At 31.2% G+C, this 16,667-nt stretch overlaps 1 protein-coding gene across 2 annotated transcripts; it reads right to left on the bottom strand.

The window, feature by feature from the left end:
- Positions 1 to 9,660: 9,660 nt before the first annotated feature.
- On the bottom strand, positions 9,661 to 15,882 carry LOC127737452 (uncharacterized). Of its 2 annotated transcripts, none has more exons than XM_052248157.1 (3): positions 15,602 to 15,882; positions 13,886 to 13,955; positions 9,661 to 12,811 (listed from the first exon to the last, which is right to left on the bottom strand). In XM_052248157.1, exon 3 carries the CDS (start codon positions 12,792 to 12,794, stop codon positions 10,989 to 10,991), a length of 1,806 nt encoding a protein of 601 aa, XP_052104117.1. In that variant the 5' UTR covers positions 12,795 to 12,811; positions 13,886 to 13,955; positions 15,602 to 15,882; the 3' UTR covers positions 9,661 to 10,988. The 2 variants fall into 2 exon arrangements, with proteins under 2 accessions (XP_052104117.1, XP_052104115.1); XM_052248155.1 differs by lacking the exon at positions 15,602 to 15,882 and adding an exon at positions 14,741 to 15,041.
- Positions 15,883 to 16,667: the final 785 nt, after the last annotated feature.

Genomic DNA, 16,667 nt, shown 5'->3' on the forward strand with positions numbered 1-16,667 from the left:
TCTTATCTTTTTTTTTTTTTTCCTTTTTTACATACTTTATTGTAAACTTTAACATTTGTTAGTTGGATACAGAAGGTACCGATACCTTATCCCGGCCTCGTTAAACATTAGATTGTATATTTAGATAGAAAATAGTTAGTAATTGTTAGTATTCTAAATTATAAAATATATACACTATATTATTATGTATCCATTATTTCCATATTGTTCGATAAAGAGAGAAGAGAAAATAATAAATAGATAAGAACAAATACAAAATAAAAACAAAAAAAGAAAACTAGAAAAGAAAAAGAAAAAAAATCACTGAAATTTGGATTTTTGGCAGCAGTATTTTGGTCAAAACTAGCGTGTGTCTTAAGATATATCATTAAATAAATTTGGCAAAGTTGGTTTTCTATTGTAAAAAATTCATACAAACACAAAATAGATATTAAAAAACGTACATGTGGTTTTTGGCACAAAACAAGAACAAAGAACAATAAACATACATATAACAATATATTATATAAAACATATATGGTGGTGTGGAGAAGGCTAAAACAATATACACAGTAACATTACATAGGGTAATGCTAATTTTTTAAGTGTAAATTATTCTAGTAATGGAAACCAGGGGTCCCAGTAGAGGTTGGCAATGTGAAGAGGCTTTGTTTTAAAAAAAATATGCTTTTCTAGTATTAGATTTTCTTTTAGATAATTTTTCAGCCCTGCAAAACTGACTTGATTTTCACACAGTTTTGTTCTATAAATAAAGAATTTTGATAATAGTATTATTAAATTTTTTATTTTATTATTTTCAGTTTTTCCTAAATTTCCGAATAAAATTATATCCATGTTAAATGGAATAATTATTTTTGTTTGGTTATAAATCCAGTCACCGAGTCTTATCCACAGATCTGCTATTTTATGGCATGTCCAAAATATGTGTTCAATATATTCGGTAACTTCATTGTAGAAAGTACATTTATCGCTTTGTTTTATTTTTATTTTAAATAAAAATTTATTTGTGCCCAAGATTCTGTGTATTATTCTATACTGGAACCATTGAAGTTTTGAGCTTTTTGTGGCGTAAAAAGGCATACTATGCACGGTTTTCCAATCAAAATTTTTGTTCAGTGTTAAGGACCATTTGTCTTCACAGTTAAGTTTAGTACTGTTTTTTTCTAATAGAACATTATACATATCTTTCGAGCCTTTTATAGATAAAAAAAAATATTCTTATATTATTTGGAATAATTGGTCCTTGTGTTTTATTAAGATTGTTTATGGGTATATCTTTCTTGAGAGCTTTTTTATATGATTTTATTGATGAAATTACCCCATTATAAGTAAGAAAGTTTGACTTAATTTTATAAATGATTTGGAATTGTTGAAAAGTCACTAGTTTTCCCTCATCGTTTAATATATCATTTATCAAAAAGATCCCTTTATCTGCCCAGTCTTTATAGAAAATAGATGTTGTTCCTATTTTAATATTTTCATTATTCCAGAGCGAATTTAATACAAACTCGAGTTTATTTTTTGGTATAAATTTATTTTGAAAATCTGTCTAAGCTTTAAAGACCTCTTCCCAAAAAGGGTTTTTACATCTTTTTGTTGGGCCTAAATAAACTAGGTTTTCAATACTGATTTTTTCAGTACTTTCTAGTAGCTTATTTAGTTTTGGGTTGTTTTTCAACAACCGTCTAATCCATGTTAGTTTCAATCCTTTTATATATTTGTCAATTTCTATCATTTCCTTTTATATATTTGTCAATATCTATCATTTTCAGCCCTCCTAATTTGTTTTCAGAACATAATATTTCTCTTTTTATCTTGTCAGGTTTGTATTCCCAAATAAATGAATAAATTTTATCAGTTAGTTGTTTTAAGGTATTTTTGCATGGTGCTTGTAATGTTAAAAACAGATGGTTCAATTTTGAAATAATTAGTGTCTTGGTGATTGTTATTTTTCCAACAGGTGTTAATGCTTGTTTAGACCAAATTTTTATTATATTTTCAATTTCCTTAATTCTTGGACCATAGTTCAACAATTCAATTTAATACAAATTGACAGAAAAGTTTATTCCTAGTAATGTAAACCTACTGGAACCCCATGCCAATCCCCATTTTAAACACATGGTGTCTTGCCTATCCACACCACCTTTGTTTTGTCCAAGTTCATATCTTATCTTCTCTTATCTTATATAACCCATCGACATTTGTGGCGGAACATGATAAAATCCAATCTTGGTATCTTCTTAAAATATGAATAACAACATGCAGTATAGGTGACTTAAGTATTTTTTTATGGACATATTTAAGTTCCCATACATTAACTTATCCAGATTACATTAATTCCAAAACCAATTAACCAACAAAAATGTTGAAAAGCATGGTTTGATTTGTAACAGGCCAACTTCAAAGGCTTATTCCATTCATATGACCTTATAACCTTATGACCTCATAGTGCACCAGTGTTTTTTTTATCCTATTCTGCAAATCAATTTACGCAAATAGTCTACCCCATTAGTTATGAGTGAAAATATGTTATTTTTCCACCACTACAACACATTTCACTCAAAACTAATGTTATTTTTTACATTTCACTCATAACTAATGTTTTCTAGACAAATAATTTAAAGACACAGTTTTTTTCGTAAAATCCAACAACATGTAGGTGAAAAGTAAGTAAAGTTTATTTGTCCCAGTGGAATAGCTTTAAACATACTTTATTTACCTTAGAAACATAATTGGACACAAATGGATCAATCTTACATCTACCAGTAACAAATGATATCATTTTGCAAAACATCTGGTAAAGATTGTTTTTCTCATTGATAAATAAAACCCAGCAAAACACAATTTCAAATAATTTCCTTTTGGTTTATGTGATACATTTTGTGTAGCTTTGTCCTTCATTGTTGGTGACAAACTGGTATTTTATACAAATGTCAGTGATTTTGAGAATTTAAAGTACAATAACTTTTGTTTTACTCACCAAACCTTATCACAGCATTTCAATACGGTCGGTAAAGACGTCTGTTTATTTTTGGTGAATTTCGGAAAAGAAGTTTAGGTGCAAACATGTTTTTTATGCTAAAAACAGTGTTTTTTGAGATTTATAAAGTTTTCAATAGTAATTCATGTCGATAAGTGTACCTGTGTCATTTCATATAATATTATTGTCTTTAGTTTTTTGGGGTAGAATAGAAAGTGGACAAAAAAACGTTCATGTATATGCCTATTTGGACTTAAATAACATGCAAGTTTTCCACTAAAAAGTGAAAAAAAACTTTGCATATATCGTTTTTCTTGTTTCATGACATCTTTTAGCATAGAAATGAGCAAACAGTAAAAAAATGTATTTGTATTGGTGGAAAAAATAACATTTTCATGTTAAACAACCTTCAATTCCCAGGCACAGGCTCAAATAAATTCAAATTTTTAATAATTGTAATAAATCTTGAATCCTTGATATATTGAATGATTGTTCAGTTCCTATCAATACATCTACATTATATACATTGTATTACGGCATTTAAAAAGCAAATTTTTGCAATATTTATTTTTTCTTCTTCCAAATCTTGATAGTTGAAATTGTTCAATTAAATGTAAAAAATAAAAACCCAAAGTTAGAAAATAAAAATGGCAATAGTGTCTATAATATAGATTGTATTGTCATGAAACGTTGTCAACTATTTTATAATCCCCTAAGCTTAGGTCATCCCAAATATTTATAAAATTGGTCATTTTTTTTCTTATTAAGGCACCTTCACAAAGTTGGGGTGACATATTGTTATTGTTCGTTTCTTTTTTTCTTATTATGGCACGCTCAACGGAGTTGGGGTGACATATTGTTATTCTACGTTTATTTTTTTCTTATTATTATTTATTGCACCCTCAATGGAGTTCGGGTGACATATTGTTATTCGACGTTTTTTTTTTTTCTTATTTTTATTCTTCCACACATTTTGTCGACGCTATTTCTCGGAATTGAGTGGACCAATGTTAATGGAACTATACCATAATGTGAACACTATGTGAAGTTGTGCAGGAGACATTGGAATGGTTCAAATGGTCACTGTTACCATGGAAACAGCAAAAATGCTCAAAAACAAAAAAAATGCTCCAAAGTGAATGATACTTCACACATATATTAATTGGCATGTGCCAAAAATCGGAATTGTATGAACCAATTTTAATGAAACTATACCATCATGTTAACAAGCATGTGCAGATTTGCAAACGGGGTATGGCATTTTCAAGATAGTTACCGTTGTTATGGAAACAGCAAAACGAAATTTCACACACATGTTAATTGGCATATGCAGATGTTCAATTTGACTTTGGAATATCCGAAATGGCCAACGTTACCATGGAAACAGCAAAAATGTCCAAAATTTCAAAATGCTCAAAACTTAATTAAACTTTAAAAAATTTTTTATTTGGCATGCGTAAATGCGCTGTTTGAGTTTTTAATTTTCAAAATGGCTGCCGTTACCCTGGAAACTGGGGGACGAGGGTGACATCCGTTATTGCTCGCAATTACAAATCTAGTTATGGCACCTTCAACGATGTTGGGGCGACATATTGTTATTCTTAGTTTCTTATATTTCTTATTATTATGGCATCCTCAACGGAGTTGGGATGACATATTGTTATTCTACGTTTCTTTTTTTCTTTTTCTTATTATGTCACATCGGGTGACATATTGCTGTTCCTCCTTTTCTTTTTCCCTATTATTATCATTTTTCTTCCACCTAATTTTGTCCGGCAGTTGTCTCAAAGCCGTAGAAACCAATCTAAATGATTGTTTGTCATAATGAGGACCACCAGTAGAGTTGCAGTGAAACTTTGGAACTTTAAAATGGCTGCCGTTTCCATGGAAACTGCAAAACTGTGAGAAATAAAATTTTTGTTTTTGATGACTAATTTGAGTATGCCTGAACCAAAAATCATGAAATTTTCATGCAATGTAGGTGTCAACTATATACAGGTGTTGGGTTATTTTGAGAATCTTTCGAACTTCTATATTGCAATGGAAACTGGAAATGTTTAGCATTGAACCTTATGGGAAAAATCTAAAAGAAGCATTTACTCGCTTAATATGGTAGGTCAAATCCAGTAAAACTTTAATGGTATGTTCTCTATCATATAACAATGTGGCAGGTGTTTTTTGAATGTTGGAAATGGTCACTGTTACCATGGAAACACTAAAATGTCCAAAAACTTCAAAATGCTCCAAAGTTTATGAAACTTCACACAAAATGTTAACTCGCACGTGAAGAGTTGCCGTTTGAATTTAGAAATTTCAAAATGGCAGCCGATGCCATGGAAACAGCAAAAAATGTGAAAATTTTCAAAATGCTCCAAATGTTCAGAAAAATTACAGAAAGATGTATAGCCATGCATATATGTGCATTCACTGCTTAAAATATTCGAAATGGCTGCCGCTTAGTGGCAGTGGGGATGGGTGACATCCGCTATTGCTTGCAATAGCAATTCTATTCATTATGGCACCCTCAACGGAGATGGGGTGTTATATTGTTATTCTGCGTTTCTTTTATTTCTTATTATGGCACCCTCAACGGAGTTAGGGTGACATATTGTTATTCTTCCACATATTTTGTCGATGCTATTTTTCGGAATTGAATGGCCACCTTTTCAACAAGTTTAACTTTCTATCAGTATGACCGAATTTAAAAAAGATCAACCTTTTCGCAAGAGGTATTCCAAGTTTCAAAGTAGTCGAAGGTTTTGTCCCCAAATGGATTTTCCTTTTATCTGGCAACGAATAAAGCAATTTTATTATATATTGCAACAACAACAAAATCATGCACAATGGGTTATTTAAAAAGTTTATTCCAGCTGAATATTTACCAATCTCAAATTTTAAAACTTATTTGTGCAAGATGTCATTAACTGCATCGACAGTAGCCATACACGGGCAGTTTGAATGTTATCACGTTTACGGACAGAACTGGTGGCAATTTATCTTATTTGCAAGAAAACTGAAAACAAATGAGAAAGCATATATTTAAGCTCTTGAAATTTCGTACGTCTTTTAGCAAAGGAAACCGCAGTCAAAACACATTTTCTTCGGTTTTAAATTCTTTCTGGCCTATCTAACAAGTACTGCCGATGTCTATTTATTTCATGATTAGACTTCATCAACATGTTGGAAATGTTGTTTCTCTTTTGTTCATGAGTGTCAGTATCCAACAGAAATTTGTGGCAACCTTAGCTTGTTTTAGGAATGCACATCTTTTGAAAATGCTTTCTTGATTTGGAGTTATCTTTTCACATATTATTTACTTTTTCCAAGTAAATGGGCAGCATGCTTGTAGATTTCTTAACATATTTTCATTGCATTGCATCTCTTACTGTTATCATAAATGGTCTAAAAATCAAAGCTGGAAGTTTGCGTGCATGTTAACCACCCAAATACCACACACATACTTGTTGTGTCTGTACCACGTCAGGCGTTTGACCCGTGTTCGTGGTTTGTGTTGTATCTCCAACTGTCCAATATTGTGGATACTTAATACCGTTGGAATGAAATATTGATATACTTGAACAAATTCGTTTGCTTTGAGCAGAATCTGTCATGCAAAGACTGTTGTTCATGCCATGTAAGTGATATATGTGGTAACATGAAGATACGTCATGCAATGGATGACGGAAATGACGATGGTTGAGTATAGACCATGGAAAGTTTGAAAATCGTTGGTACGCTATAACGGAAAGGGATAAGACTCCTTTGAAATGAACATAAGGAAGTAAAACTGACCATAAAAAAAAAGACTTTTAATTGATTGGAAGCAGTTGTATTAAAGGAGCGAGACAAATTCTTGTAGTAAACACATACGATAATCTCATTATGATGTCTGTAACTGTATTACTGCACTTGAACTGATATATCGCATACTTTGTTAGCTAAACATGTCTTTCGTGAAATATATTTTACGTGAAATGTATGTTATTTGTAAGGCCGTAGTCCTTTTGACTTTATATGGTTGAAAACTTCGTATTTTGAGTTTTGTATAATTAAAAACGTCGTTTTCAGAAATTGTTTGTTAACACATAGCTACATGTTCGATTGAGCTGTTGGTACATCGATGTGTAAACTATGTTGTGAATCATTTGTAGCAAAAACAGGAACTGAAAAAGTAATGAATAAATTATCAATGAAATAAGGAGCAAAATAGCAAAAAAAAAAACCAAACAACCAAATATTTCTTACAAGGTCATGTTTGGCTTTCAACTAATTGACATTCATTATTAAATATCAAAACATCCAAAGATATCGTGTGCACAAGAAGAAAAGATTGTTTGAAATTTGACAATCGCTTTCCAAATTTTACTAGATAACTGAAAAGTTCATGCAACTTTTGTTTTCAGAATCTAGATGCATTACTTATATGTCTTTTTGTTTGGTTTTTTTTATGTCGTTTGTCAATTGGCTGCTGATTCGTAAACGAATATTTTTAGTCTGTTTTTATTATCTTTGTGATTGTAATTCGGATATTTCCCTTTTTGTTCTAGGATAGAAACATTTATTGGTAAATCTGAGCATACAACTAATTCTTAAACCATATCTGTAACGTACACACCAAAGAAGAAAACGTCAGACGAATACTCTTCCTGGTAATTTGTGAAAATGTGAGTTGTACGACACTCAAAAAGCATGTGTTCTTGATAAAGTATGCAGTGGTTCGTCATGCAATGCAACTCATACAATGGATTGGTCAATTCTTTAAGGCAATACAATATTGCTTATTTTGCAAACAAACAATTACATTGGCGGGAACATTAGTATGCCAATGTATGTGTATAAATTAGTGGTAGTGTTCCCGGCCTGATTAAATGTATTTATGTTTCGGGGCGGTACATTTTTTTTTAGCAATCCTCAATTATTCAGAAAGAAAAAAGTTATATTCAAGAGACACCCCAACCCCTCCGCCATATAAAAAAATAAGAAAAATGAAATAAAAATAAAAGCTGAATCTAAAAGATACACACTCAGAAAGATGAAGGGTTGGTGCAAAATTATGAATTCAGGAATACATGTACGATTCTGCTGCTTAGCATAGGTTTCTCACACGTAAAGTCGTTAGCAGAAGAGTTCCAATTTTGTATACATCAACTTATCCTAGATAGTTGTGAAGACCTAGTCCGGTTGCCCATTCAGTAAGATAGACGTCGGACCACCTAATTTGAATTCTTTCAAAATTCCAGCGATCCAGTAAACAAATAACTGTGACAAATAATTATCTTATTTCATTAAGTAATTGCAAATTGTATTAAGCTAGGTCCAAACAGCTTTTTACTGTCTAATATCTTGCAAGAACGCAAAAGACCATACGAAAGTATTTGTTTTATTTCAAATTGCACCACGATTACTAGTGTATCATGCATTCGTTCTAAAAACAAAATTTTAGACAAGATATAAGTTGAAAACTACGAAGAGCAAGTACTAATTTGAGAAAACCACAATTGATTGTAAAATCGCTTTGAAGTCCGTACAAAAGTCATTTCTATTTAAAGCTCAAGTTGAAATCAATCAAAATTTTCCAAAAGTTATGACAAAACTTTAGACCATTTCTAGGCATATTCTCATAATAGAAGGTTTTCCTCTTTCAAATGACATATAATTTAGCTGTTTCTAAGACGAGGAAATAAATCCAAAAAATCTGTCCTTGATTACCACTCTACTAATCAAAATGTTACCTGTCGTGCTAGACATAGGTGTAAGGTGTGAGTATCGATAAGTTTTCAAAAATGTCTACAACACAGTCATCAATTTTCCTAACGAGATACAAACTTACAATTGTAAACCAGTATTTATATGGATAAAAGGATTTTTTATGTATATTTTTCGAAATTTCAGTACAAAGAAAGGACGATAGCAAATTGTATACCTCAAATGGTTATTGTTACTATGAAATTGATCAATGGGCTCCCTGTTTATGTAATTTCTGTTGTTGCTCATCTTTGGTGTTGATGATGTTTTCTATGCATGATCATTACAAACTGCAAACAATTGTAAGACTGACCAAGGTCGTTAAAATAGATTATAAAAGTTTGGACTTAAAAATCGTAAAATCGTAAAACCCAGTTTCTGTCATTCAAATTCCTGTTAACAGACGAAAAAGGTCTGACGGTCTAACGATCATGATAAAAGATTACGAAAATACCATTTCATCTGAATGAAAAGCTAAAAGTCATTCCTAACGTCAAGAATCATCTGTGTTCTTTTCTAAACAAGAATCTATATAATTCAAAAGTAAACATGATGTGTTGTAAACGTTTGAGTTCATTATTTACGAAATACATCTTTAAAGCTGTATGCTAGCATGCTATATCACGGTAAGACTGACTATTTTGTCAAAGTAAGGTTGCTTTAATAAATATCTACTCCCGGTTTTCGGTGGGATTCGTGTTGCTCAGTCTTTAGTTTGTTATGTTGGGTTTTGCGTACAGTTGTTTGTCTTTTGGTCTTTTCTTTTTTTTTTTGCCATCGTGTTTTCAGTTTATTTTCGACTTATGAGCTTGAATGTTCCTTTTGTATCTGTCGCTTTCTTACTACAAATCTTTACAAGATGAGGTCTTATTGGAAATTAAACTTGACATCAATTTCACAGGGCCACTATGTTTACGTAAAGGAAATAACGGTGCTGAAATAATAATATTTGTATTATATACCTATATGGGATTATTTCTTTTCAGAATGACAGGTCTTTCTTTGGAATAAAAATCCTGACGCTACCAAGTGTTTTCTGTACAATTATCTGACTTTACAATATTCTTAAAGGTTTAAGGTAGAATCAATCTTTTCCTCCTTTTTATGCCCTGAATAATTGCAGAGGAAAACCTGTGTAAACGCAGTTTAACTTTCAGCGCACATAATGTGAAGTTCTGTTAATGTATCGCTACAATAAGGAACATTAAGAGAAATAAGGTTAATAATGCAACACTTATCACAACATTTTAAAAATAAGCTAAAGTTTACCACAACAATGTGTTGTTTTTATTGAAAAACAAAAGTATAAATTCTTGTTGATTCACACCTTAACGGAAATCGTCCTATGACTTATGGAGGTCAGTTTTTTTGTCTAGTTACATGTACATTACGATGTTATGTTCTCGTCGTGCTAGTTCTTAATTTTTACATTTAAATGTGCGTTTTACACGTTCAAATAACCTAAGTTTCTCATTTTTTTATGGGAATTAGATAGTAATAAAATGGTAGGGGAGGGGAATAATATTTTATTCTGATTCTTTTTTTTTAAAAAATAATGTATTGCCAAGCAAACGAGAGAAAATAAATACTCTGAATAAATTCTTTTTTTCAATTGATGAAAAACCTAATCTGCTTTTCCGCTGCAAAAATGTCATGAAAGCAGATATTACACATAACACCCCCTTTTATAAAGTAAATATAACAAAATACACACCAAATGACGTATTTTTCATACACCATGTTTCTTGATTCATGCAATTACAGTATTTGACCTTATAATTGAGTTGGACGGGGTTATACTTAAACGCACCAGAAATATCCCACTTAAATGATCGGCAAAATGGAATACAATTTTCTGCAAATAATATTTGTTCAAGTAATAAAAGTCAGATAATGCATATTTTATGGTTTTCCTTGTCGTTTACCATATATTAGGGTGTCAGAATCACCTCGAGATGCTATACGACAAGATAAATCTTAAAATATGCATTATATGTATCATACCTGACGCATGCTACGGATAAAGCTGTAAAGGAAAGATCATTCTTATGTTTCCAGAAATAGTTCAGTTTTGAATATTTTTAATAAATTTACCCTTAATGGACCAAATCATTTAACCTGTATAGGATGTTTTAAAAAATAACTTTTGGCTCATTTTCTAACATCAATTTACTGTTAATCCCTCATGAACAAACAGAAAAATTGTTTCCTTGTGGTTAAAATGCCTTATTATACATGCTTCTAAAAACTGCATTTTCTTTATTTATACTGAGCACATTGTGCCGTTCGGAAACGTTTTATACATTTTACACCAGGATTTAGTATGAACAAACACAACATCCAATGCCATACCGTCTCTGTCATCCTTTTCATTATTTAACTGAGAATGTTCCACATAACCTCCAACATTTTCAAAAAAATGTCGTATATTCTGTAAATTTGCGAACGACTTGTTTACAATGTTTTTCTTTCCATCGTAAACCCTGTATTCAATTGACCATATATCTACCACTATTTTTCCGGTAATCAGTTCGATTCTTATGGACTCCAAAATAACCATTTCTGATCCTTCAACGTCCAACGAAAAGTAATTGATATGATGCACACCTATCTGACCTGTAACTTGAACCATATTAAAACAAGGTACTGAAATTGTTCGTTTATTTCGTATCATTTTCAGATGGTCACTATCCATTCCTGGTGCCATGCCACCTACAGCACCGCCTTGAAAAAAATCAGTTTGTCTAAATGTATCTGATATACAAGCACACAGACGCCAGGCATGCCGTTTCAATGCATCTATTTCACGACACAAGTCGGGGTTAGCTTCTATTAACAGTCCAGTCCATCTATGTTTTCTTTCTAACCACAAAGTATTTGAAAATAATTGACCGTTATATGCTCCCATTTCAACAAAAAATCCTTGTTCTCTCGGGAAAATTGTATACACAGTTTCATCCTGATGTGCTTGCGAGTAGTGGGTATCAGTGTTATTTACAAGAAAATACTGATGGGGTTCTTTCAGGTAATTCTTAACCGTTTTTGTAAAATTTACATTGCTTTTAGTAAAAACATGCACACGATGTCGTCCATGGCCTTGATAATGTTGTTTCCAATTTGTTGTCAAATATGGATATCTTATCTTCCCATACCATCTACCGGCATTGAATTTGATATAATCCTTTTCAATACTATATGGAACCCCAATCGTTAACGATCCTCCTTCTTTGGTAACACACCATCCCCTGGCAACGGCAATAATGTCTCCCCATGGATTAAGTCCGTCGCCATACCTGCCCAATCCAGAATGTTCAATTGAACTAAAAGTAACAATAGCATCAAAACTCCCTAAAGTTTTGTTTAAGTAACTTTTTCGAAATTCATCGGGAATCATTGTTTTTATTTGAGGGTGTTTTGAAACAATTTTACCATATTCTAACGTAACAACCTCACGTGCTCCTGCTTCCAAAGCGCATGCTTCTACCCAGGGAATTTCGGAACCAATAATCAAAACTCGACCATTTATAATGCCATGCGCATGCTTTAAACCATCTCGTAAAGCATTTGTTTCTGATACTCCATACGTTCCTTCTAGCTTGTTATCTTTTGCCAGAGAAATATAATCCTGTATTACATTTTCTGTCCATACTGCCATTTTGGCCGTCTTGCTCAAATATGCTTCATTAAAATACCATGATGATACATTTAGTTTGTTGTTCATCGTAAAATCCATATGCAAATGTTTAGGTATTGTTTTTGGAGGAATAGACAAGCCGTGGCCACGATCTATGTGTTCATTTTTAAAGAGTGCTTCACAATTAATTGGGACAGATATTTGATCAAAAAAAGGTCCGGGTTCCCCTATAGCAACTGTTTCACAAAGTTCTCCACAATCCCGTCTGATATATGTTACATCATCGAATGATCCCTGAGGGTAATGTTCATTTGCTTTGGTGTCAATTATATTTGGTGAATTGTTGTCATAATTTACTTTATATATGTACACAAAAAGTATGACAAAAATAATTGTCACAATTTGTTGTCGTTTGATTCTTCTGTAGAACACCATTTCTGACAGTACGCTTTCTGAAAAAAAAGTACGACAGAATAGAGACGAATGCTTCCGTTTGGCAAAAGAAAGCTGAATCAATAAAATTATAGCTATTATCTTTAAAAGTACCTGAATTAAAGGGTCAGCGTGACTAATTATTGTCACCACTGGGGTCCGTCAGCTACAATATATCAACAAACGAACTATACACACTTTTCTGAAACAAAAATTAGACAACCATGCTACTCTGTCGTGGTTAAAACAACACATGGAAAACAAATCGTCAATTATCAAAAACTACTTCTGACGGTCAATATAATGACAAACTATACACGCAGCAACAGAATTTAGATTGTGATTTAATAACAATGACTGAATTAAACTCTGTGATTACAAATTAGGGTAAGTTTTTTACAATATACAATATACCTTCCTGAACACAAAAAAAAAACATAAATCATATTTAATATCCATGTCCATAAACAAATCACAAAGTAACATACGTATAATCGCAACAATCATAAACAAAATACAAAAAAAATAACACATGTATAACATGTATAATCTCCTAAGCAATAAACAAAACACGCCTGTATAACAGCACAAACATTACCCCCCCCCCCCGCCCCCCCAAAAAAAAAAAAAAAAACATGTATGAAAGGTGGTTAAAGACAACAAGGGATAAACAAACTCATATGTCGAAGACAAACCTATGACAAAAACGAAAAACGACCAAATGTCAAACAAAAGTCTACAAAAAAAAAACATAGAAAATTAACACCTGAACAACACGAAGCCACCCACTTAATCTAGGGGTGACCCCCATTGCTCCTGAAAGTTAAGCTGATCTTGCTCCTCAGATTGCACTATTCGTATTGCTCATGTAAGTACAAAATTATTTATCACAATATAGTTACATTTTTTTAACAATTTATTTTTTTAAACTTAAGGTTTACAGTATTTTATTTGTTATAATTTGAAACTATAGTAAAAGACGAACATACACGTGTCGCAATATTGTTAATTGAGACTAGTAGATTAGATGCCTCCATACATTTATCTAAATTCAATTTCTTTAAATAACATTGTGATAACATTTTAAAACTCACCTTATCTAATATTTACCCTTTCTTATCTGTTTAATATGTCCGGATAGAAAGGGTAAAGACTATTCAATATCTGAAAAAAAAGTTAAAACTGTAAGACAATTTTAAGGTTATTTCTATTCAGCTTACCATTATAATTCATAACTCATTTTTGCGTTATCTTTCTTTAAATGTTTTTTTTTCAATTTATTGTGTAAAAATCATATTTTCATATTATTTTACGATCATGTGGACAAATCTTTTGTCGAAAACGCGAAACCACCGTTCTCACAGTTTTTGTAAATATTCTCGACGATTGACAATAATTTCTTCGAATTTATGATATAAAATTCGGTAACGAATTCAACAATTCAACATTGCCTTAGCGTTTAATTTGTTGATGACGCAGTCTACTAAGCTACTTAGATATTTTTTGACAACCATTTGGAAGAAATTAAGTTGAAAGTGCGAAATATTTTTTCTTTCAGATTTGGCAAACAATATTCCACGATTACATGTAACAAAACTTTGAACGAAATTTAGATTATGTTAACGACAGTAACATTGCTTTAGAGACAAATCGGTATGCTTTCCCTTTAATTTTTTCCACAAATGTTAATCCTAAACTTCTTGTGCAGTTGCACTTATAATTGCTCGAACATGTGAGGACTTTCATATTTAAAACTGTAAGTGTTGTTTACGTTCAATTGGAAAAAATGTTATGGAAACTTTGATCAGTTTACTCCACGATTTCGGACACATTCTTTGACATTAGGAACACAATGATTTATAGAATTTAATATTGCTGTAAAATAATCTTTGATTTTGTTGCTAAGTATTTTCTTCTTCTTCAAACTGTTAAACAAAAGAAAGCATTACCTCATAATGCAGTTATGGTTGTTAAATAATATTTTCAGGTACTTCCGATTAAAATAATTTCAATTCGAAAAACCAGTAGACAAATTGCTTAATTATTTTCAGTTAGATTTGGTCAATATATTCGACAATTTCTAAAATTTCTTCGAATTTGAGATCGAAAAAATTGTGCAGCATGTTCTATTTTGAATGCGCTTTACTGATTTTCAGTTTCAAAAATAGTAGTTTATAGATCTCTTTTAATAAGCATTTCGGAAAAAAACAAAATCGATTACCCATAACTCAAGTGTATTTTCTCGAATTTGTTTCCAATTTTTCGTCTGAAACTTGTTGCTAATTTTACGGTCTGTTAGAAATTTTCGTTCAGATTTGGAAATTTTTTCGGCGATTTTAGTGTAAACATATTTTAATAATTAAATTCAAGTTAAATAATGTACACAATTTTATAATTTTATAAATAGATAAATAATATGATCCGGAAACAATCTGTTAACTTATATTAATCCGTTTCCTATTTCAAATAAGAACATTGCAAATGTGTAATACTCAAGGAGTAGAATGTATAAAATTAAATATTGTTACACTAGATGGAAAACAAACAAACCATATAATAATGTTGTGAACACAAGAAGAAGATTTTCAATACATTGCTCATGGCAAAATAGTTTTTTTTTAACTAAACATTGCTTTTCCTTGGAATTTTCTGTTTACATAGCAGTTCTGTGAACTTTTCAACAAAAGTAAATCGTCTCTTAGAATGCATTATATTTGTTCGAATATTTTTACAATTGATTGTCATGCTCTTCCTGTCTGCATATTTTCTGATGGTCAATGGAAAATACATATTGAAAAAAGCGCACCAACCTTTTTTTCGACATTTGGTCTGTTTTTTAAAGAATCAATCCAGTATATCAGATACCCTTTTTTGCTTCAATCAGTTTTTAAATCATATTGATCCATAACTCACACTGCGGTCACATTTCCCTAAAATGTTACAATATGTATTCTTGAACTTCAGGTCTACATAATTGCTGAAGGTCTATAAACAATACAAATTAAAACAAACCGACTCATCCATTTTGCTTCACATGTGGTAAACCTGTTCAACGGTTTTGAAAACTTTCCTGGAATTCAAGACATAAAAACAAGGATACAAAATTACATTGTAATGGCGCTTATTTATCTTAAATGTAAAATAGTATTTGATAGATCTCTTTTTCATTAAGCATTGCAGCACAAAATACCCAATGCATTTATATTTGTTCAAAAATATGTACCATTTATTGTCGGAAATGTTGAGTGTCAATTATAAATACCTTTAAATAGCTTTAATCAATTTTACGTTCAGAATTGACTAATATTGTCGAGAGTTAGTAACGAATTCTTGAAATATTTTTCAAACATTTTCATTCAGATTCACTTACATGTTAAACAATAACCCACAATACTTTAGAGGTTCTCAAAAACTGATATTCTCAAACCTCAGGTTTTCTTAATTTCTGACGGTCTTTTAATAATAGCTGTTGACAAATCCAAAGAACTATTTTTGCGTCAGATTTTGTCAATAAGTTCAAAGATTTCGAAGACTTTTTAAAGAATTAAAGTTAAAAAGCTGCTATAAATTTTTCAGATTGATATTGCATTTCTTCATTATGAAGTAGAATGATTAGTTTGCATTTAGCTATTCAACGAAAATAACTCACAATACAGTTTTATTTGTTCGAATGTATGTAATAATTTTGTCTGAAACATTTAGTTATCATTTGTTTAGGATCAATTTGAAATATACCTGTTAGAAAAAGCGCTAATCAGATTCTTGTTCAGTTTCGAGTTCTATTTTCGTGCGTTTATATTGAGTCCGATTACCTTATTTCTGAGGGTCATACAATACATGTTGACAAAATCGCTGAACTATTTTTGGGTCAGATAT

The sequence above is a fragment of the Mytilus californianus genome, unplaced genomic scaffold (genome assembly GCF_021869535.1).
Source record: "Mytilus californianus isolate M0D057914Y unplaced genomic scaffold, xbMytCali1.0.p SCAF_4, whole genome shotgun sequence".
NCBI classification, from domain to species: domain Eukaryota; kingdom Metazoa; phylum Mollusca; class Bivalvia; order Mytilida; family Mytilidae; genus Mytilus; species Mytilus californianus.

Excerpts from the sequence above, each read along its gene's own strand:
- LOC127737452 (XM_052248157.1), bottom strand. The coding sequence starts at position 12,794 with ATGGTGTTCTACAGAAGAATCAAACGACAACAAATTGTGACAATTATT.